The sequence below is a fragment of the Mandrillus leucophaeus genome, unplaced genomic scaffold, assembly GCF_000951045.1.
Source record: "Mandrillus leucophaeus isolate KB7577 unplaced genomic scaffold, Mleu.le_1.0 Scaffold250, whole genome shotgun sequence".
NCBI classification, from domain to species: Eukaryota; Metazoa; Chordata; class Mammalia; order Primates; family Cercopithecidae; genus Mandrillus; species Mandrillus leucophaeus.
In genome coordinates, this window is record NW_012102588.1 from 2,386,961 (window position 1) to 2,410,750 (window position 23,790).

At 39.6% G+C, this 23,790-nt stretch overlaps 1 protein-coding gene across 3 annotated transcripts in view; it reads right to left on the minus strand.

Annotated features, from left to right (window-relative positions):
* Positions 1-6,324: 6,324 nt before the first annotated feature.
* AZIN1 (antizyme inhibitor 1) overlaps positions 6,325-23,790 on the minus strand; it is an 87,855-nt gene continuing 70,389 nt past the window's right edge. For all 3 annotated transcript variants that reach the window (XM_011983499.1, XM_011983496.1, XM_011983498.1), the window contains 9 exons: positions 20,400-20,573; positions 19,200-19,372; positions 16,519-16,653; positions 14,864-14,945; positions 14,394-14,468; positions 13,271-13,433; positions 9,760-9,875; positions 9,215-9,429; positions 6,325-8,638 (listed from right to left, as the gene is read on the minus strand). In XM_011983499.1, the coding sequence (XP_011838889.1) occupies positions 8,527-8,638; positions 9,215-9,429; positions 9,760-9,875; positions 13,271-13,433; positions 14,394-14,468; positions 14,864-14,945; positions 16,519-16,653; positions 19,200-19,372; positions 20,400-20,573 (1,245 nt within the window). In that variant the 3' untranslated portion in view covers positions 6,325-8,526. The remainder of the gene's footprint in view (positions 8,639-9,214; positions 9,430-9,759; positions 9,876-13,270; positions 13,434-14,393; positions 14,469-14,863; positions 14,946-16,518; positions 16,654-19,199; positions 19,373-20,399; positions 20,574-23,790) is intronic.

Genomic DNA, 23,790 nt, shown 5'->3' on the forward strand with positions numbered 1-23,790 from the left:
TTATTGTGTGAGTGGGTTTGGTCCCTATCTTGCTCTCTTGCCCTTCTGCCTTCCACCATGGGATGACACAAGAGGGTCCTCACCAGATGTGGGCCCATCAGCCTCGGACTTCTCAGCCTCCAGAACTGTAAGAAATAAGTTCCTTTATATACATTACCCAGTCTGTGGTATTGTGTTATAGCAACACAAAATGAACCAAGACACCCTACTGTCTGACAATTCACAAGCTGCAACCCTTCCACTTCCTCAAACTGTGGGTCGTCTTCAAGGTAAAGTGCTACATTGATTGTAATATTTGTGTATTTCTTTACCATTTAACGTGTGCAAACTGTACTCCATTTTTAATTAGTTTCTATCAGTTTTGTAATGTTGCACTGACAAAGTTTGAGTGCTGTGCCTGAACCCCATTTTTTCTGTTGTACAATTTCACATCGTGATTTTTAGGAAAGCATATATCAAGTTATAGCAATACATAAAAGGGAGGGAGTGGTAGCATCATGCCAATTGGAAAGGAGAGCACCATTTTCCTCCTCAATGTGAACTTCTCATAAGCTCTGCACTACTGTTCCCTTCCCTGACTGACCTCCTATACATTGGTCCCAAATCCTCAGTCATTTGGGGCAATATGCAGCTAATGTTACCTAAACCCTTTTTTAACATTTAAAAATGTTGTCTGCCGGGCGCGGTGGCTCACGCCTGTAATCCCAGCACTTTGGGAGGCCAAGGCGGGCAGATCACCTGAGGTCGGGAGTTCGAGACCAGCCAGACCAATACGGAGAAACCCTGTCTCTACTAAAAACACATTAGTCGGGCATGGTGGCACATGCCTATAATCCCACCTACTCGGGAGGCTGAGGCAGGAGAATCACTTGAACCTGGCAGGCGGAGGTTGCAGTGAGCTGAGATCATGCCATTGCACTCCAGCCTGGGCAACAAGAGCAAAACTCCATCTCTAAATAAATAAATACACACATACATACAGTCTTTCTTTGGGGATCACTGAAGTTCTCTTCCCTCCTCTAGGAAGCTTTTAAAGTGTTTACATTCTTGCCTCCAGCAGAATCGTAGAATTAGGAAAAGAAAACCAAACTTTGAAAATGCTCTCACTTCATTTCTGTTGAGAATCTAACAATATGGAAGGTTAGGTTTAAATCATGAAGTAATTAAATCTGAAAGGCATTACTGGGCACTAAAACGTAGAGAAAATGCCTTGAGTGTATTTTCAACAAACCTGTCTCAAGGTTTGTTGTGACATAAAAACACCACAGAGTATGCTGGGCACGGTGGCTTACGCTTGTAATCACTTGAGACCAAGAGCTCAAGATCAGCCTGGCCAAACATGGCAAAACTCCTTCTCTACTAAGAAAAAAAAAAAATAGAAAAATTAGCTGGGCGTGGTGGCGCACCCCTGTAATTCCAGCTACTCAGGAGGCTGAGACAGGAGAATTGCTTGAACCCGGGAGGCAAAGGTTGCAGTGAACGGAGGTGGTGCCACTGCCCCCCAGCCTAGTGATAGAAACTGTTTAAATAAAAATAAAAATTAAAAAAGCACAGAGTATATATGTTTCAAAGACTATTACCTAAGTTACGAGTTAAAAGCATCCCAACTCATTAAGTTTAAAAAACAACTTAAGATAGGCTGGGCACAGTGGCTCACGCCTATAATCACAGCACTTTGGGAGGCTGAGGTGGGCGGATCACGAGGTCAGGAGATCGAGACCATCCTGGCTAACACAGTGAAACCCCTTCTCTACTAAAAATACAAAAAATTAGCCAGGCGTGGTGGCGGGCGCCTGTGGTACCAGCTACTCGGGAGGCTGAGGCAGGAGAATGGCGTGAACCCAGGAGGTGGAGCTTGCAGTGAGCCAAGATCGTGCCACTGCACTCCAGCCTGGGCGACAGAGCAAGACTCCGTCTCACAAAAAAAAAAAAAAAAAAAAAACCCAAAAAACCAAAACCACATAAATGCAGAAATTAAAACTTTATTTCTGTATATCACTATGGTAAAGGGTTGTTGGTTCCCCGTACCATCAATCCACAAAAGGTATAAAACTTCATGTATTATTATTGTAACCTTGTGCGGATACCAGAGTACCTTTAAAATTCCTCCCAAATTTAGTTCCAAGAGGCAGATGGAGAGTTTGGACTGTCACCCAAAATCTAAAAGGGCCCTTGTTTTGACAGTTAGGTTTACACATGTGGTACATATTGAGGGGCACATAATCACTGGTAGACTGGAAATGCATACCTATCCTTGTTCCTTCCCTAACTAAAAAAGCATTTAAAAGGAGTGAAACTCACCAGGATGGAGAAATCGAGATTAAAAAAAAATGAAAGCTGGAAAATGGGCAGATTAGTTTATAATTTAGCAGCTTCAGGAAATGGAATCCCAAGGCCAACAGAACGGACAACAAAAAACTCAGAAATTCAAAAAACAAAACAAAACAAACAAACAAAAAAAGCAGGAGTTGGCAGCAGTCCAAATCCCTGGAGGTGGGGGCAAAATAAGGATTGTTTAACCACTCAAATCCCAGATCCTTTTCTCTACACTGCACAGTTGGAGAAGAGTCCGCTCTCATTTGTTCATTCTCTAGAAAAGGTAGCCCAGTCTCTGGGATGGCAGGGGTGTGTTACACTGAAAGCAGAGGCCCAACCCTTACCATGCTGGGTTCTAGAATGCTGGTAGACAGCCTATCACCCTTCAGGCACGAGATACAAATTGAGAATCAGCTAAGACCTTGACATAATGGCATAAGAAGTTCCCTAACTAATCAGCTGGGACAGATCATTTTTTCAGTCGACAAACTCTACTCATGCACTTGGAGCTGCCTAGTGGCTCTTTAGTCCCCACTCAGATACAGGGAATGCTTGGAATCGTAAGAGTTACAGACTATAAAACAAGACAATTTAGGCAGGGCACAGTGGCTCACGTCTGTAATCTCAGCACTTTCAGAGGGCGAGGCAGGCGGATCACCTGAGGTCAGGAGTTTGAGACCAGCCTGGTCAACATGGTGAAACCCTGTTTCTAATAACACAAAAATCAGACGGGCATAGTGGTGGTGCACTTGTAATCCCAGCTACTCCGGAGGCTGAGGCACGAGAATCGCTTGAACCTGAGAGGCAGAGGTTACACTGAGCCGAGAGTGACACTCTGTCTCGAAACAAAAACAAAAACCAGACAATTTAGAATGTCCAGAGCTGGAGGAAAGAGGACCGAGGTGATGAGGGAAAAAGTAACGTTCTTAGCGATAAAACATTGCTGCAACCTTAGCTCGGAAGTTTAAAATTGCCTAAGTGGAAGACAGAAGGCTTAGAATAGGGCTGAGAACCCTCCACCCCGCCATACCTGCTGAAAGTAGAGCAATTTGAAAAACATAAAATAGAAAATAGATGGGAGAAAACCAATAAACTCACAGAACTAAAATTCTTTTTTTTTTTTTTTGAGATGGAGTCTCGCCCTGTCGCCCAGGCTGGAGCGCAGTGGCGCGATCTCAGCTCACTGCAAGCTCCGCCTCCCGGGTTCACGCCATTCTCCTGCTTCAGCTTCCCGAGTAGCTGGGACTACAGGCGCCCACCACCACGCCCGGCTAATTTTTTTATATTTTTAGTAGAGACGGGGTTTCACCGTGTTAGCCGAGATGGTCTCGATTTCCTGACCTCGTGATCTGCCCGTCTCTGCCTCCCAAAGTGCTGGAATTACAGGCATGAGCCACCGTGCGTGGCCTAGAACTAAAATTCTTAAACTTCAGCCAAGCGTCCCCTCCTCTGCATACTGCTGCTAAAAACAATGGGGACAAAGTTGTAGGCACAGGTGCACACCAGATGAAGTTGGGCACCATTATTTACAAATAAAGGTTAGCTGGACTCTGGAGTTAAAAGTAATCTAAATAAGATATTGCGATAGCTTTAAAACATCTACACAACCCTATTTAACTCTTTAATTGCCCATACCTGATCCAGTGCTAATCTTCTCAGGCCATCGACAAATCAACTGCAAAGGGTTGACAGACGTAAGCAGTATCATCATAGAATCAGGGTTTGAAAGATCACTTAAGAATGGAATTGCTTTTAAAGCTGATGACAATTACATACATAGGTTAAGGAATTTAGGAGTATGAAAGATGTTCTTTTTCTCTCCATTTAGTACCCCAAGACCACAACATGGAGCATGTTGTGTAGATTAAGCTTTCTACGAATTGCCATTTTAAAAAAACTTTTTATAGTCTATTTCCAATAAATAAAACAAAATCTTCAGCTGTGTAACACTAAAGTCACATTGCCTTTTGAATCTAGGTGGTTTGTGTTCCTGTATCTATACTCCTTTCTGGGTGAAGACATGCACTATGATTTAAAAGATACGTGTAGTACAGGCCATCTGTATGCAAAGAGAAAAGTTTCTCGGGATGTCTGAGTAGGAACTGAGACTTTTCAGGTTAGCTTCAACTTAATGCAAATACCAGTCAAGACCAAAACTAGTTCGTTTGTTGTTCCTAGGCCAGGTTTATCCTCATTATGAAAGCCTACTTCTGTAATTACTTGCACCACACCTTTTTCCTCTCAGGATGAATGCGATTCTTAGGATTTACTCACAACTCAAATGTAGAAGACTAATTTTTGTTTTATATTTTGATTCCTGCCAATTTAAGTGTCTACTATTACATTCTTTTTTTTTTTTTGAGATGGAGTCTCGGTCTGTCACCCAGGCTGGAGTGCAGTGGTGCCATCTCCACTCACTACAACTTCTGCCTCCCAGGTTCAAGCAATTCTCCTGCTTCAGCCTTGAGTAGCTGGCACAGGTGCGCGCCACCATGACTGGCTATTTTTTGTATTTTTAGTAGAGATGGCGTTTCACCATGTTGGCCAGGCTGGTCTCGAACTCCTGACCTCAGGTGATCCGCCTGCCTCAGCCTCCCAAAGTGTTGGGATTACAGGTGTGAGCCATTGTGCCCGGCCTGTGCTTTTAGATACTACTATAAGGTTACATTAAAATTAAATCAACTAACAGGCAGCAAAACAAAACCTTCCTCTGACGCCCAACCAAAAGTCCAGCTTATAAAGACAAAGGAGAATGGTCAAGTACGTGCTAAAGAGACGTTAATACCAAGCTATCAACCACTGGCACTATCTGCCATTTGCATCCATGAGCCAGGCACTTTTAAGGCCTGGTAAGGTTAAGTTCTAGTGTCTTCATCCTACAGGCAGGAAACCAAGGCCCAGAGCAACTTGTCCAAATCAGTATCATATAACAGGTAATAAGGGTTGTTTATTGAGCTCTATGTGCCAGCCAGTTCTAAACACCTTACAACTGTTACATCCTTATAACCTTACGAAGCTGCTTTTTATTACCATCCTTTTTTTTCTTATTAGAGATATGGTCTTACTTTGTTGCCCAGACTGGAGTGCAGTGGTATGATCGTGGCTCACTGCAGCCTCCACCTCCTGGGCCCAAGCGATCCTCCCACCTTGGCCTTTTGAGTAGCTGGGACTACAGGCACTTATCACACCCAGCTAATTAAAAATTTTTTTTTTGGAGAGACGGGTCTCCCTTCGTTGCCAAGGCTGGTCTCGAACTCCTGAGCTCAAGTAATCCTCTCACCTCGACCTTTCAAAGTGCTGGGATTTACAAGCATAAACCACTGTGCCTGGCCTTACCATGATTTTCCATCTGGGAAAACTGAAGTACAAAAGGGTTAAGTGACTAGCCTATGTCCATACAGACAGTAAATGGCAGAGGCAGGATTTGAGTCAAGCAGACTGGGGCAAGGTCTACACCTTTAACTACCACCCTATACTAGTATTGCCTGAATAATGAAGTAAATCTTTAAAGTTACTCCCCAAAATATTAAGTCACCCAGTTAACTAAAGTGTTCAAAGAACAAAGAGATGCTTTTCATTTCAGCAGAGTTCAGAAGACTTCTTAAGGCCAAGACAGGTTAGCAAACTAAAATATATACTCTAAAAAACAAGAAAAAAGGAATTAAGCAATGTGTGGCTTCTCTAACCCAGTATTTCCATTTAATGGTATTAATGCCCATGTTTACTTAGAATAAATCTAACTTAATTTGTCAATCTATTCATTTAGTTCAAGTTTAAAATTGTTAAGAGGCTAGTGAACTGAAGTATCTTCTAGAAAAGGTTGTCCTGGAAACAGTGCTCACATATATACTGGACTTTATCAAAATTTCATTGTTCTATACATAACTCCCAGCATTTTTTAGCAGAATCAATTTACTTTCTAATAAAGCAAGATTGTTAATATACATAAAGCTAATATGTAAAATTTTACCTCTATTTCAGATAGAAGCCAAAGCAAAACATGAGGAATAAAAACATTTATCTATGTATTCAGAATCACACACAAGTTACCTTTACAGTTCAATTTACTATATAGAAATCATTGGGCTTTATATTTTCAGTTAACTTTTGAACTGAGATTACAATATTATAACAAAAAAATTTACATTAATTCAGAACTTTTTAGCATACCAAATTGAAATACATAGGTTCAAATTTCAGATTTATGGCAAACAGTCTTCAAATACAATACAGACACTTCTTAAAAGTTACCATATCATTCACATGTGATATTTGCAACTCTGAACTGTTTCATATAGAACAGCTCTCCTGCAGATATGGCAAAGTTGATATGCCATGAAGTTCAAGGCCTGTATAGTCAGGCCGAGGACTCAAAGTTGCACCATCTTTAAAAGGTTTGGCATTTCTGGACCACAACAATGCACAACATGTAAAGAAGGTAGGAAGCAGTCCCCCCTCCTTGTTAAACGGTTAAAAAAAATTTACATGGTAGCTTGGAATTTTGCATAAAACCCCATAATATACCTTGAAAAAGTCCAAGGGCAGTTTGATGGCAATGGATTGGGGTCCTATACATATTTTTAATAGAACCCATGAGAGTCAAATGGGCATTAATCAAATCAAAAAAATATTAAGCACCTACTGGTTCAAGAGATTTAAATTTATTAGAGATTCATGATCAATTTCTTTTCACCTCGAAATCAAGGTGTAAAAACCAGCTATTAAGTGCATTCCAAACTTCTCCTATGTAGCACAGGTAGAATTTTCTGTCCATTGGCACCAAAGTGAAGTCACATTTCCTCTTGGGAGACAGAAATTCCACACCTGAACACAGAGTAAGTTAGGAAAAAATGACCCCTGTTGTTTATTACTATTGTGATTCTGAGATCTAGGATTTCTAATATACTAGCAGTAAACAAAGCAAATTCCTGGCAACAACTGTCAGGTTAGTGATGCTAACTCCCTTCCCCCAACCACCATAAAGTTTTAGTAAGAAAAGAATCAAAAGTAATGACTAAGCAGAACAAATTGGAAATAACAAGAAACTAAGGTGACAGTTCAAACCAACAACAAAAAATCCTATATTTGAAATAACTGCAACTGAAGATAGTAAGTGTGCTTCACCCCAACCCCCATCCCAACTCTGAATTTAAACATTCCGTGCAAAAGAGCAACAGGTTTCTGGATAAAGATGTAGCCCTTCTTAAGTTTTAGTGCTCTGCAGTTTTCTGCAATTTTATTTCCCTCCCCCCAAGTTTATTCAAAGTATTTAACAGAATCTTCCATTTCAGCCAAAAGATTGTGATTCAAAGATTTACTAAGGTACTCTATGCATTCTATCTATACAGAAACACCTATTTATTATTACAATTGATTTATGCAGGATTAACATTTTTGGTGTTAAAATTGTTAAACATCATGCTTACTGCACATCAACTCTCCATAATGAATCTGAACTTCACAATGATTTACCAAACACTTTACTTAAATTACTAATTAAATAACTGAAAAATGCACTGAGCCAAACAAAACTTAACTGGGCTATAAAGAAAAAAACCCTTCAAAACAGTCCATATACACATCTATTTCAAAACTACCTTTGCTAGCTAGCCCCTTTCCCAAAGTTTTAGCCTGAAAGAACAGTAAAATCTACACAAAATTTTATTGCAATCATACAAGGGTTACATTAGGTCAACAAATACTATGATGCAATTTTACATTTATTAAACTACAGTTCAAAGCACAAATTTACACATTCTAAATACACTAAACGTTATCTAATGAAGTCACACTGGTCTTCCGCTAACATTTGATATATCTGGGTGAAAGACATGAACTTTACAAGACTTTAAACACAAATCCTTAGTATAAAAACTGTGTTCTTGTATGTAAACGATTTAATGGGGAACCCAATTAATGGGCTTCCATCTCCACTAAGTCATCCATTTTGTTGCATATTTTATTTTAAACGCTTAAGGGGTAGGACAAACTGGTAGGTTTAAATCTGGACACATTATCTAAATCTCCCATTATCCCCAATGAATTATAGATGAAAGCTGTTTTTGTCTGGTCCCAAATAGCTATTACTAATAGTTTTTGTTGCCAAAAGAATTAAGAGAATAAGATTGTTTAAATTATTTTTCCACACTGGAATGTTGACCAGACAAGCTTAACCTGCAACTTCAGATCTAAAGAAGCGTTAATGCCTGTTTAAGCTTCAGCGGAAAAGCTGTCTTCTTGGCTCAGCTGAATGCAAGAAGGCACAAAGAAGAAGTTCTTCATCATTGAGTCTGAAGTAATTCCGGCATCTTGCATTTCATACCTAAATAGAAAACATTCAGTTAAATTCTGAATTTAAGCCCAAAGACCATGTAATCACCTAACAAATGGATAATAAAATAGGACTATAACTAGTCTTCCAAATACCTTTAAAAGATCATCATTTTTTCTATTATAGCCATGCACTGCAGAGTGATGTTTTGTCAGACTACACATATGACTGTGGTATACCCGTAAGATTACAGTGAAGTTTAAAAATTCCTATTACAATCGTGTCATAGCACAATGTATTATCCTTTCTATGTTTTAAGTATCTTAAGATACACAAATGCCACTGCATTACAACTGCCAACAGTATTAAACAGAGTAACATGCTGTATAGGTTTGCAGCCTAGGAGCAATATACCATATAGCCTAGATTATGTAGTAGACTATGCCATCATAAAATCACCTAATGTTCCATTTGTCAGAACAAATTCCCATCACTAAGCAACTACACTGTACAGGCAATACGTGACTGTACTTCTAAGTTTAGCATTCATCACAGAATTAAAACTTATTAGCAAGTCTACAAGGACAGTTCAAATATCCCACCTGCCTTAAAATAAAATCACCTTACCAATCACTGAATGACATCATGTAATAAATGGCTGGCCTCTGAAAATCATTAAAAGCAGAAGGTTCATGGAAAGAATCTGCTCCCATGTTATCAAAGATAAGCCAATCTCCCACATTCAGCTCAGGAAGAAGACAGCTTTCCACAATTTGATCAAGCTCATCACAGGATGGACCCCAAAGGCTGCTTGTAAACAGAGGCTCATCTTCCTTGTATTTCTGTAGGAAAAGTTTTACAATTTTTACTCATACTTACGCAGGTATTGAATTTGTGAGTAGATAAGTATTTTTCACTGTCTCAGATCCAATGTGTTCATGGAAAAAAGGCCTAGAGCCAAGGGCAGGGTGATCCTTAAGCCTCAATGGTACCATTAACTCCACGTAAAGGCAACAAACTAAAAAAGGGATTTCACCAGAAGAACGCAAATCCTCAAAAGGGGCATTTTTCCCCATTCTAAAATGTTTTTCAAAAAATTGGGAAGCATCTTAAAAATAACAGCTCAGTTTATAAAATGCCAAATAGTCTTTAATATTTCTGATAAAACTTGCCTTGTGAACCTCTGGAATGGTATTTAAGTCCTCAGACAGTTTACTTGCAAAAGAACCATAAACACCATCATTCATATAATACATGAAGGCTGGTTCATCACTTCCGGTTTTTTCTACTGGAATAAAACAGGAAAGGGGAAAATGAATTTTTATTAAAATGGCTCATATAAAACAAATAAATGTAATTTTCACATTTCTCAAACTATTTAAACTTAAAAAGACACACAGCACTCATTTCACAAAGGAAGATAACCAATGAGCACAAGAAAAAAGTGCTCTAGGGCTAGATGCGACGGCTCATGCTTGTAAAATTCTAGCACTTTGTGAGGCTGAGGTGGGCAGATCACTTGAGGTCAGGAGTTCAAGATCAGCTTGAACAACATGGCAAAACCCCATCTTACTAAAAAATAGAAAAATTAGCCAGGTGTGGTGGTGCATGCCTGTAATCACAGCTACTGGGGAGGCTGGGGCACTAGAATCCCTTGAATCTGGGAGGCAGAGGTTACAGTGAGACAGTGAGCCAAGATTGCGCTAGTGCACTTCAGCCTGGGTGACAGAATGAGACCCTGTCTCAAAAAAAAAAAAAATTTTAAGATTCTTGAAGCCTTTCTGATAGTTGCTGTTTCAAAAAAAGAGGAAAAAGATCAAGCAGCAAGGAAAAACACTTTTTAGTTTCTTTTCAAATCAGCAAGAGGAAGGCAATATATGCACAAGTAATTAAATATGTGTTTGAATGTGGAATTAAAAATAAAAGTTGAGATTGTGCCACTCACTCCAGCCTGGATGACAGGGCAAAAACCCTGTCTCAAAAAAAAAAAAAAAGAAAAAGAAAATAGTGCTGTATATCATTAGTCATCAGGTAAATGCAAATTAAAACCACAATGGGATACCATTACCACCAACCTACTGACTGGATCAACTTAAAGACTGACAATACAAAATATCAAAGAGCATGAGGAGCAACCAGAGTTCACACGTATACACTGCTAGTGGGAATCTGTGTGTGTGTGTGTGTGTGTGTGTGTGTGTGTGTGTGTGTTGAGACAGGGTCTCACTGTTACTCAGGCTAGAGTGCAGTGGTGTGATCACAGCTCACCACAGGTTTGAGCTTCAGGAATCAAGAGATCCTCTCACCTCACTCTGAAACCTTTGAAAACACCCATTCTACTCACAGCTACTCTACTCTTAGCACAACCAATACTCATTTTCAGGTTTATCACTCTCCACAAGAAACAAACCAAGGCTCCTTGGAGAAACAACTGATTACAGGACTGAGGCAGAAAAAGGTTAAAATGAGCCTGGAACATCTTGATATACTAAAAAATAAAGAAGTGCTCAGAGAATAACGGAGACATGTCAAGGGAAAAATGAGAGTAATAGATTATATAAACCTAATGAATAAAGATCTATCGGTCTAAACTCATAAATAAACAGGAGGGAAGGAAAAGATATTCTTTAAGTAAAGGCTAACTAATATAAACAATAATGAAGTTAGAAATTCATCAATAGATGCTAAAACTAATGGGGTGAAAATCTGGTTAGAAACAAGTAGTTTATTTACAGTCTCTAATTAACTTGCCACTTCACAATGGAGAGAAACCTGCCTGACACAACCTTAAACAAGTGCTCAAAACTAGCATTTAAATAAAAAAAATAGCTGGGCGTGGTGGCACGCGCCTGTAATCCCAGCTACTCGGGAGGCTGAGGCAGAAGAATCGCTTGAGAAAGGCAGGAGGAGGCAGAGGTTGCAGTGAGCCGAGATCATGCCACTGCATTCCAGCCTGGGCAACAAGAGCAAAACTCTCTCTCAAAAAAAATAAAATCACCACAAGGCCAGGTGTATTGGCTCAAGCTTGTAATCCCAGCACTTTGGGAGGCTGAGGCAGGTGGATCACTTGAGTTCAGGGGTTTGAGACCAGCCTGGGTAACATGACGAAACCCTCTACAAAATAAAAATAGAAAAAAACCTAGCCAGGCATGGTGGCATAGGCCTGTAGTCCCAGCTATGCAACAGGCTGAAGGTGGGAGGACTGCTTAATCCAGGAGATTGAGACTGCAATGAGCCCTGATGAAGCCACTGTACTCCAGCCTGGGTGACAACACAAGAAAAAACACCTAGCATCATCAATATTAGAACAGACCACTATCATGTGCCTCCTAATATGATGAAGTGAGAATAATAGACTAACACTTCAGTGGACTTCATGCCCCAAATGCATAGCCTAAAAAATATAATCACAGCTGGGTGCGGTGGCTCACGCCTGTAATCCCAGCACTTTGGGAGACCGAGGCGGGTGGATCATAAAGTCAGGAGATCGAGACCATCCTGGCTAACGGTGAAACCCTGTCTCTACTAAAAATACAAAAAAATTTGCCGGGGATGGTGGCAGGTGCCTGTAGTCCCAGCCACTCCGGAGACTGAGGCAGGAAAACGGCGTGAACCCAGGAGGCAGAGCTTGCAATGAGCCGAGATCATGCCACTGCACTCCAGCCTGGGAGACAGAGCAAGACTCCATCTCAAAATATATATATATATAAAATCATGAGGAATCATCAAACAAACCCAAATTAAGGATCAGCTATGAAATTTCTACTCTTCGAAAATGTCAAAGTTAAAAAATACAAAGTAATGAGCTGAGAAGCTATCCAGATTCAAGGAGAAATGACAAATTCAATGTGGTCCTGGACTGGATTCTAAACAACGAAAAACAGAGCTGTAAAATAAAACAATATTGGGGAAATGGACAATTTTTCTATGGGATGTGGATTAGTCCACAGCCAAAAAAAAAAAAGGCTTGTTAATGTAAAACAGTATTTCCTACAATAATATTAGCCAACGAGATGGGACTGTCTAGTGCCTTTTTGTTGGTTTGACTTGAGTTAGATTACAAGGACACTTTGTGGCCCTTAAGTAAGAAAGTATGAAAACAGAGCCTCCCTGTGATCCATGTGAGAAAAGGAGAACAGAAGAGAATAATGGATGAGAATTAATCATCTGGTAGACATTTATCGAAAACACACATATCTAAACATCAGTACCAAGAAAGTTGGATTTGGAAGTCTTATGGAATGGGATCTTGGCTTTAAGATTTTTTTTTTTTTTTTTTTTTTTTGAGACAGAGTCTCGCTCTTGTAGCCCAGGCTGGAGTCCAGTGGCATGATCTTGGGTCACCGCAACCTCTGCCTCCCAGATTCAAGTGATTCTTCTGCCTCAGCCTCCTGAGTAGCCAGGATTACAGGGTTGTGCCACCACGCCCAGCTAAGTTTTGTATTTTTAGTAGAGATGGAGTTTCCACCATACTGGCCAGGCTGGTCTCGAACTTCTGACCTCGTGATCCACACAGCTCGGCCTCCCAAAGTGCTGGGATTATAGACATGAGCCACCATGCCCGGCCAGCTTTAAGATTTTTAAAAGCTGAAAACCACCTACAACTTCATGACCATCTGTTCATTTCCAGACTAACTACAATTATCTACCAACAAAAATAAAACTATAAACTTCATAACTTACCTCCAGAGGGAAATTTATCATTTTCAACAACTTTCTTTGCTATGATATTAACTGCAAGTGTAAATGCAGAAGACACATAGTAGCTTCCGGGTTCTGAAATTATCTTAACACCAGATCCTTCAGGAAAGTAGATATCCAACAGAGGGCTGATAACATGATTAACCTGTGGATTTTAAATGCCACATTATGGTTTCAATATTGGATCAGATAATTCGCCAATATTCAGAAACTGATATTAACAAAATCTTCTAGGAAAATGGAGCAGTTCCAATCACAGACTATGAACCTTAGCAACTTCGTAATTATCTCCAAGCAACTAATTAGGCATGCTTTCAAGTCAATTTATTTTGTAACTATCAGAATGGTATTAATTTTAAAAATAGAGAGCGCTAATAACAAATACCTACTGGTATTTGTTTTTTTTTTTAAGTCATTTTTCTATACTTGATCACTAAAAACAGAAGCAAAATTTTCAAATCATAGTTTCTAGATATTGCAGAAGGAAGGAAGGAGGGCAGAGCAGGAAGGTGAGAAAACAGGTGTGACATGCATCTGGCCTAAGTGCTAAAGTTGGCTGGGAGTGGTGGCTCACGCCTGTAACCCCAAAACTTTGGGAGGCTGGGGCAGGAGGATCACTTGAGGCCAGGAGTTCCAAGACCAGCTTGGGCAATATAGAAAGACTTTTTTTTTTTTTTTTTAAAGTCCCAGCTGCTTGGGAGGCTGAGGCAGGAGGATCACTTGAGCCCAGGAGTTGGAGGCTGCAGTGAGCTATAATTGCACAACTCCACTCCAGCCTGGGCAACACAGGAAGACCCTTTTTAAAACAAAACAAAAAAGGTAGTAGTGAAGTTTTCTAAGTATTAAATCATTTGTGCCATTAAGTATAGAAACACAACTGAAATAGAAAATGTTTCATGATAATGTTCAAAGAATTCTATCAAACTTTTCTAAGTTAGCTAGGTCTACTAACTACCATTAAGTATCCACATTTTCTAAGAATAAAATTTTAAAGAGACATTACAGGGTTTACTTTCTGCCATTGTAAAAATCCTGCTCTACACATCCACCACTTAAGTAGCAAAGAAAGCAATTATTCTGTTATGTCATCTACTGAAAAGTTTACCTCTTCTAATTGAAATTCAGTTCCCGTGAATCCTCCACCAATGTCTAACATGTTCATCGTAAAGCCAATTTCTCCCTATGGATGGAAAAAAAATTATTTAAATGCTTTTCCAAATTGTAATGGATATGAGAACATTTTAAAAACCCCCTCCTAGGGAGGTAAATATCTGTTCTGATCTTTAATACAGCAAGTTCTTGGTTTTTTACTGATAGAAACAGATTGATTCAATGTTAGGTATGCTCTTTGATTTTATTTGTACTCTCTTCTAGACTTATGCAAGTTAATTACTATTTCACTCCTTTACCCGCTTAAAAGGTGTGACTGTATAGAGCTCTGAATGCTTATGTAATAAAAATGAGGTGTGTGACGTTGAATGTAGTCAGAGTAATTCACACAGGCAGAAAACAATACTTAGTCTTTAACTTAACATCCTGGCTAAAATATCAAAATAATTTAAAGAAAGAACTTACAGCCATGTCAAACACACATCGAGCATCAGATAGAGCATGTACGTATACTTGAGATTCTTTGCAAGCACTCGAAACATGAAATCTGAAACACACAGAATAATAACTTTAAAGGAGCAGAAAGTTTTAGAGACACCTCTTGTAATTTCTTTCAACTGTCATTCATCATATTCATACCATTAAGTATCCACATTAACTTTACCAAATACTTAAACCATTAGAAGCATCAGCCTCTAATTAACCAAAAGTTACAGTACCAGCTTTTTAGAAAAGGCAATGCCAAGATAAAACTGTAATTCTATAAACAAAAATTCTTAACAATAAGTCAATTATCAGTACTGTTGCAGTTATACAATAAGGTGTGCTTTTATGTATATGTGGTGCTTTTATGTTTATATAGTGAAGTAACAAGCAGTACCAAATCGTATCACATTCAGCTGAGCATAAAATTGAACATTCAGTTTTACCCAACCAAATACAAAAATGTGTCTGTTGTGAAATAAATATAAAGGAACATTAATCAAGTTGAGTAACAGTATTACTATTATTCACTAGTATTACTAAAGTTTCAGAATAGAATACTTCCTGATTGTGGCAGTGGTTACACAAGTACTAAAATCCATAGAACTGTACACCATAAAGCAAATTTTTCTTTTCCCTTTATCTACTCGAGATAGTACTTCATTAATTTTTATGTCAACTTAAATTAAAACTTAGTTGAAATATGAACAAAACTCTCAAATGTGTCAATATTGTCACCTAAGGCAGAATTCAAACTAGACTGACATGGAATGTTGTCCGTTGTGTAGGGCACAGCATGATCCAATTCTTCGTTTAAAACACTACCACCTATTTATGTACAAAGTAGAATAGAAAGATACACAGTAAGGTCAGGCACAGAGGCTCACACCTGTAATCCCAGCACTTTGGGAGGCTAAGGCGGGAAGACTGCTTGAGCCAGGAGTTTGAGGCTGCAGTGAGCCATGATCATGCCACTGAACTCCAGCATGGGAGATATAATGAGATACTATCTCAAAAACTAAATAATAAAATTAAAGATACACAATAAACTATTAACAGTGGGGACTCTATACATCTTTGTGAGTGTTTGAAAAAGCAAGACTTTTTTACTTTAGTAAGAATAGCAACGGACTGGCAAACAACATCTAGGGCTTAGTGTTACTATGTCTGTAATTAGTTCTGAGGATATAATCAAGTCTTTGAACCTCTTGGAGTCTCGGTTTCCTCACATATAAAATTAAAAGCCTGAAGCAAAGTCTAATTTATTGAAATTCCCCAGAGGAATTAAAAGGAGGAAAAGGCCTGACACTTTTATTTTTGTTAAGAATTCTAGCAAATCTCCTCCTATCCAATTTAAAAGGTGGCGACTTAAGTTACTCTGCACTAACCCGAATCAAAATATTATTTGCTTTTTTTTTTATTGTGGGGAAGGAGGTACAGTTGCAAAACAGTATGAAAAGGGATAAGGCATATTTGTTTTGCCTAAACTAAGAAGAAAACACATACATGTGTGTTAAAAGACTAGAAAAAAATTGCATCTTAGATTTCATGCAAATAAAGTCTTAAATCAATAACCAGAAAGACAGGCTATCACCGTAAAATGTTCACAGTTTTAAAAGTTTAAAACAAATACTCACTTAACCCCAATTATTTGGACATCAAGTTCCTTAGCACATTCCAAGAGATGCTTACAGTTCTTCAGGGTAGTGCCAAACTTCATGTTACCCTCTTCACCTCCAATATTATCTTCTGTTGCAATATGTAGTAAAACCCTAAGAGAAGGGGAGATGATTGGGGCAGAGTTGGTTTACATCATCATCAGCACATGTGAAGCCTGAAGATTGTAGGAAGTGTGTTGATTATGTTGCCAGTGCTCCCAAATCCAGCGACGGATGAATCAAGTGAACCTAATGAAAAACAATCCTGTATAGAGAAAAAACTAGCAATTAGGGCCTAAAGCATGAAGCTTACAAGGATGGGATTTTGGAAAATGCAGCAAGTTAAGACTCTGTTGTAGCATCAAGAGTTGGTTGGGCTCTGTAATGAAAGACGACATTACTTTCAAATGAAGTCCATCAGTCCATAAATCCACCTAGGAAGACTAAATTGAATAGCAATGCCATCATTGTCTTTCAATAAAAATATCAGGGCTTTAAATGTCTTTGAATTTCTTTGATTGTGCTAACTAGCTAAACCTCCATGCTTACTGCAAACATTCTTCCTACTAACATAGTTACATGCCAGCAGGTTTCTAACTGGAAAAAAATAGGTGTCTTTTTTGTCCGAGATGGAGTCTCGCTCTGTTGCCCAGGCTGGAGTGCAGTGGCGCAATTTCGGCTCACTGCAACTTCTGCCTCATGAGAGTGCCTCCTGAGTTCAAGCAATTCTCCTGCCTCAGCCTCCCAAAGTAGCTGGAAATACAAGAGTGCACCACCACACCCAGCTAATTTTTTTAAATTTTTAGTGGAGACGGGGTTTCACCATGTTGGCCAGGCTGGTCTCCTGACTGCAAGTGATCCACCCGCCTCGGCCTTCCAAAGTGCTGGGATTACAGGCATGAGCCACTGCAAGCTCCGCCTCCCGGGTTCACGCCATTCTCCTGCCTCAGCCTCCCGAGTAGCTGGGACTACAGGCGCCTGCCGCCTCACCCGGTTAGTTTTTTGTATTTTTTGGTAGAGACGGGGTTTCACCAGGTTAGCCAGGATGGTCTCGATCTCCTGACCTCGTGATCCGCCCGTCTCGGCCTCCCAAAGTGCTGGGATTACAGGCTTGAGCCACCGCACCCGGCCATAGAAAGCTTTTTTAAAAAATTATTTTATGTGTTTAAACAGCAGCCTTCTAGTCTACTGATTCAAATCTATATTTGGTATTTCCTTCCAAACCATGACCATCAAGACAAGATGACCAAGACTGATTAAATTTCTTTAATTTCAGGAGCTGAGTAATGACAAACTGCTAGAAGTTGCAAATATACAAATTCTTTTTGTATAACTCTTTTCCTATGGATGTATTAATTACATAAACTAAGAAGGTTAATAATGTGGCCATGAAAATAACAGCTATGGCCTTCATCTGGTAATCAGAGGACAAGACTGATAAAAGCAAAAATTATTCTAAGGTTAGAATCAGCTCCATCAAGAAGGTGCCAGTCTGCAATCTAACATACATCACAAATCACAGCTTGTCTTCACAGGATCACAGAACAAGATTTTTTAGAAAAACAAGTGGTTCCCTAAAATTTTCCCAACAAGGTTTTTATCCACACAAAGATTTACCAGAGTAATCAATGCTATCAGGATATCTTAAGTACACCATTAAAGTCAGTATGAAAATTATGTACATACAAAGAAAACACAGATACAGTACATTTTCAGAAACATACGTAACTCATTAAAAAAGTAAGCCAACAACTGCATAATTCAATATGCTTTTAGTATGTTCTTAGGCCCTCCTGATATACCAGTTTGTGAAAACCTAAATATTTGCCTTAAATCTTTTTGCTTTTAAAAAGGCAAACCTTTTTATCAGGGAGTCTTGCTCTGTTGCCCAGCCTGGAGTGCAGTGGCACGATCTTGACTCACTGCAGCCTCCGGCTCCTGGGTTCAAGGGATTCTCTTGCCTCAGCTTCCCAAGTAGCTGGGATTACAGGTGCAGGCCACCCTGACCTTAAATGATCCACTGGCCTGGGCCTCCTAAAATGCTGAGATTACAGGTGTGAGCCACTGCGCCCAGCCTTAAAAAAGTAAACTTTCTAAAAAAAAAAAAAAAAAAAAAAAAAAGAATTCCTCTGGATGCACGAAGGTGCAAGTAAAAAATTTAAACTTCACGTTCAAAAAGAAAAGTATTAGCCTTAAAAACAAAACTCCCCAAATCTATGGACTAGGCTTCGAAGACACTGTCAGTAAAGACCATTTAAGAACTATGGCCTGGGGTAGATTAAACCCTCAGCTAAAAAGGAAGAAAAGCTGACCACAGTATATCCTGTTCCTAACATTACAAAACTCAGTTACAGAAATAATGAAAATATAGCCATGGCCCTAATTTGATTATCACACCAACTATCAAGGATTCCTTGAAGATTACAAAATTATATCCCCAAACTGCCCTTAATTTTTTTAATCCCAATTCCACACGAAGGATCAAAGGTAGAGAGCCAATAAAATGCTACTAGTGTTTCCCGTAGAGGACCTTTAAATTAAAGTTGTAATTATGATACACATCATTGCCCTACCACAAATGCTCCTTCTTCCCAGCTAAAAGACAAACCCAACCCTCTAAGTGGTAAGTAATATTTTCAAGTACTTAGTTTTATACTTACTTGGCATTTGGGTGATTACGTGCAATTTTCTTCAATTCAATTTCGTTGTCACATGTCATGATATTCACTCCAACTTTTGCTGCATACTTTATCTGAGACACTTGCTTGCAAGGACTTATGTAAATAATGTTTTCTGGAGATACACCCAACTCTTGCACTAAAGCCATTTCATTCTGTGAAAAGGAGGTTAAATTAAGAATACATAATGTCACAGTTCATATTCTGATAATGCTTCCTCTACTACTATGACCGCCACCCCTTTTAAAACCAGGGTCTTACTCTTTGTATTCCAGGCTCAAGTGCAGTGGCACAATCATAGCTCAATGCAGCCTCCATCTCTGGGGCTGCTCAAGTGATCCTCCTGCCTCAGCCTCCCAAAGTGCTATGAGTACAGGTGTGAGTCACTGTGCCTAGTCAAACCAATATTTTTATTTAAAAACATAAATAAATAAAAAGTGAGATGAGGTCTCACTGTGTTGCCCAGGCTGGTCCTAAACTCCTGGCTTAAGCAACTCTTGCCTCAGCCTCTCAAAGTAGTGGGATTACAGGTGTTAGCCATCGCTCCTGGCCTAAACATTGTTAAAAAGAAGCACCAAAGAAATCTCAGACTTTAGATATGTGCTATAGTTTGGACTAGAAGTAGCTCTAGCCTAAGAATGAGGAACAAATTAAAGTTTTCAATTAGTAAAACGTTTCAAAGGCTCATCACACTGAAACTTCCCTTTCATTGGTGCACTTTTGTAATTTTCTGGCCGGGCGCGGTGGCTCACGCCTGTAATCCCAGCACTTTGGGAGGGCCAAGGCGGGTAGATCCTGAGGTCAGGAGATCGAGACCATCCTGGCTAACACGGTGAAACCCCGTCTCTACTAAAAATACAAAAAATTAGCTGGGTGTGATGGCGGGCGCCTGTAGTCCCAGCTACCCAGGAGGCTGAGGCAGGAGAAGGGTGTGAACCCAGAAGACGGAGGTTGCAGTGAGCCGAGATCACGCTGCACTCCAGCCTGGGCGACAGAGCGAGATTCCATCTCAAAAAAAAAGAAAAGCTTGTAATTTTCCAACATGGGGCTGCAGATTTAAACAATTATTTCAAAACTCCATCCAAAAGTCTAGCTTCCTTGCATCTGTTCCCTAACCACTGTAACTACATTAAGTTAAATTATTAAATGGTTCAGTTTAGTTAAAAAATGAAAAATACTTACTTTACTGGAACAAGCAAATCCAGTTCCAAGAGCTGCCAAAATCTCAAGTACAGCTGGAGCAGAGTTGCACTTCACTGTGTAGAATGGCTTTATCTGAGCCACTACATTCTGCCATTGACTGTGTTTCTTCACAATCTTTCCAAGATCTCCCACAAAAAATGCATTTTTCCCTGTCTATCATGGTTATGAAAAAAAGACAAATATGAACAAAAAAACCATTGAAAATCAAGTATCAAAACAGGAAAGAACTTCTTTCCTCCACAAATATATGGGCCAAGACATATATTTACATACAGTAGTACATTTAAAGTTTGTTAACTGATTTAGTAAACATTAAAAAAGACTCTGAATACATTTGTTCCTTCTTCTATTTATTTTGCTGTGCTGTATACATGAGCATATAAAATATTCTCCCCTTTGAGATTAAAAAAAAACTATTATCAATTACAGTGACAAAAGTCAAAATGAAACTCCCTTGATTTTACTTTTTGGCAGTTGAAGAAAGGAAACCTATTTTCTCCCATGCTTCCCCCACTGTTTAAAATACTTTGGCAGTTCAGGATATAATTTCCTAATACAGTAAAAAGAAATGCTAAACAAAACAAGCTATATATCAACATTAAAAGTGCACCTTAAGATAACATGGTAAAATAAGAGACCATCTTCACTGGGAAACCTTATTTTATTACTTTTTTCAGAGTTGAGGTCTTGCTCTGTAGCAGACTGGAGGGCAGTGGTGCAATCATAGCTTACTACAGCCTCCAACTCCTGGAGCTCAAGAGATCCTCCCATTAGGCCTCCCAAAGTGCTGGGATTACAGGTATGAGCCACGGTGCCCGACCAGGAAACCATTTTTAAAAAGACAAGGTTGTTAGTCTGCACATGGAGACGTCAAAATTAGATTTTAAAAGTACGTAAGTCTACCAAATATCAGATAAGCCTGAATAAGAATAATCTTCCTTAAAGTTGTGGCTATTCTAGAACTAGAAAGATGATTTATGCTTGTTGAACAGAACATATATTACTCAATGTTAGATAGCAGGCAAAAAAATCTTATTTAGGATGTACAACATCCAAATACTGTTTGAGAATCCATGAAGACAACGTTACTGTTTTGAACTCTTTAATTCACAGTATTTAAAAATGTCCATTATTAGAATATAGTGCCCAACTGATATAAATGCAAAATGCACATTATATGCAGCAGAATTTTAACAGTTGTATTAAGTTATCCATCCTCCCAAGATATGGTATCTATAGTATTCTGGAGACAAAAAGTTTATATTTAATTTGATTGGGAAAAAATAAGGTATTTATGGGTACCACCAAGAGAAACGGGATGAAACAACAAGGTATTCAGCTTCCTTCCTTATCTTAGGCATGATGTGAGTACAGAAAATTCTCAGTAGGCAACGAAACACAAATTTAGGGAGCAGGGAAGCCTTGTATTTAATGAATATTAATTCAACAAAATTAAGCAGGCTTAGGCAAACAATAGGACAATGAAAAGGGAGATAAGTTAGGAAGTCACTATAATGACACGTGCAAAGATGAATAGATAGTGGGAATGGAGGAGATGAATACAAGGACATGATGGAGGCAAGACCAAGGTTAAAAGCACAAACCAAAGGTGGACTGAATGACTCAGACAACACTGAAGTGTCACCCCAGAACCAGCAGAGAATAGGGTTGAGCACTAATCCTCATTGACTGTTACTAAATGTGGGATAATTTAGATGTGGGATGAAAGGAATATTTCAAAGATTATCTGACCCCCGAAAAGTGTTGCAAAAAGTCAGAAGAATAAAGTTAAGTGATTAAGAACGATCATCAAAATTTGACTAGGAGCTTCCCAGTGGCAACTGACTGAAGAATGACTTGGCAGAAATTGGTTGACCAATATGACAAGTTTCATGACCAATATGTCAAGTTTTCAGCAGTTGAATGGCAGAGGAAGACAAAGGGATTTTTGCTAGGATGAGGGGAAGATGAACACGTCTGTAGACTTAAGGTCAAGAGAAGGAGAGAATTTTGGATATTCGATTACTGAACACCAGTAACATGAAAAACAATTCTCTAACAAGTTTGGTGGAATATAGGAAATTTTCTCCAATAAAGAAAGATTGTATCATTTAAGTCTAATATGAAAAAAAAATTCAGTTCAACTCATCAGATCTCTTTCACACCATATAGCACAGACTGAAAGGTTGAGGATGTTTTTATTTTTACCAAGTTTACCAGGCTGGGTGCAGTGGCTCACACCTATAATCTCAGCACTTTGAGAGGCCGAGGTGGGTGGATCACCTGAAGTCAGCAGTTTGAGACCAGACCATCAACATGGTAAAACCCTGTCTCTACTACAAATATAAAAATCAGCTGGGCCTGGTGCCGGGCGCCTGTAATCCCAGCTACTTGGGAGGCTAAGGCAGGAGAATCGCTTGAACCAGGGAGGCCGAGGTTGCAGTGAGCTGAGATCGCACCACTGCTCTCCAGCCTGGGCAACAAGAGCGAAACTTCGTCTCAAAGAGAAAAAAAAAAAATCACCTTAAGTAGCAGTGAGTGTATGATTCTGTAGAAGTTGACTCCTGGAGCAGTAGAGAGTAAGCATTCAGGATAAATTATCAAATTCTCAATGAACATACACAACCAAGATTATCTGAAAGTAAATTAATATCCACTGAAGAATACAACTGAGACCAGGCGCAGTGGCTCACACTTGTAATCCCAACACTCTGGGAGGCCAAGGCAGGCAGATCACATGTTGGTCAGGCGTTCAAGACCAGGCTGGTCAACATGACGAAACCCGATCTACTAAAAATACAAAAACTGAGGCCGGGCGCAGTGGCTCATGCCTGTAATCCCAGCACTTTGGGAGGCCGAGGCGGGTGGATCACCTGAGGTCAGGAGTTCGAGACCAGCCTGTCCAACATGGTGAAACCCCATCTCTACTAAAAATACAAAAAATTAGCTGGGCATGGTGGCGGGCGCCTGTAATCCCAGCTACTCGGGAGGCCGAGGCAGGAGAATTGCTTGAACTTGGGAGGCGGAGGTTGCAGTGAGCCGAGATCGTCCTACTGCACTCCAGCCTGGGCTACAAAGGGAGACTCCATCAAAAAAAAAAAAAAACTTAGCTGGGCATGGTGGCACACACCTGTAATCACAGCTACTCAGGAAGCTGAGGCATAAGGATCCTATATCAATTGCTTGAACCCAGGAGGCGGAAGTCACAGTGAGCCGAGATCATGCCACTGAACTCTAGCCTGGGCAACAGTGTAAGAATCCATCTCAAACAAACAAGCAAAAAAAAAAAAAAAAGAACTGAGGCCGGGCACGGTGGCTCATGCCTGTAATCCCAGTACTTTGGGAGGCTGAGGTAGGTAGATCACCTGAG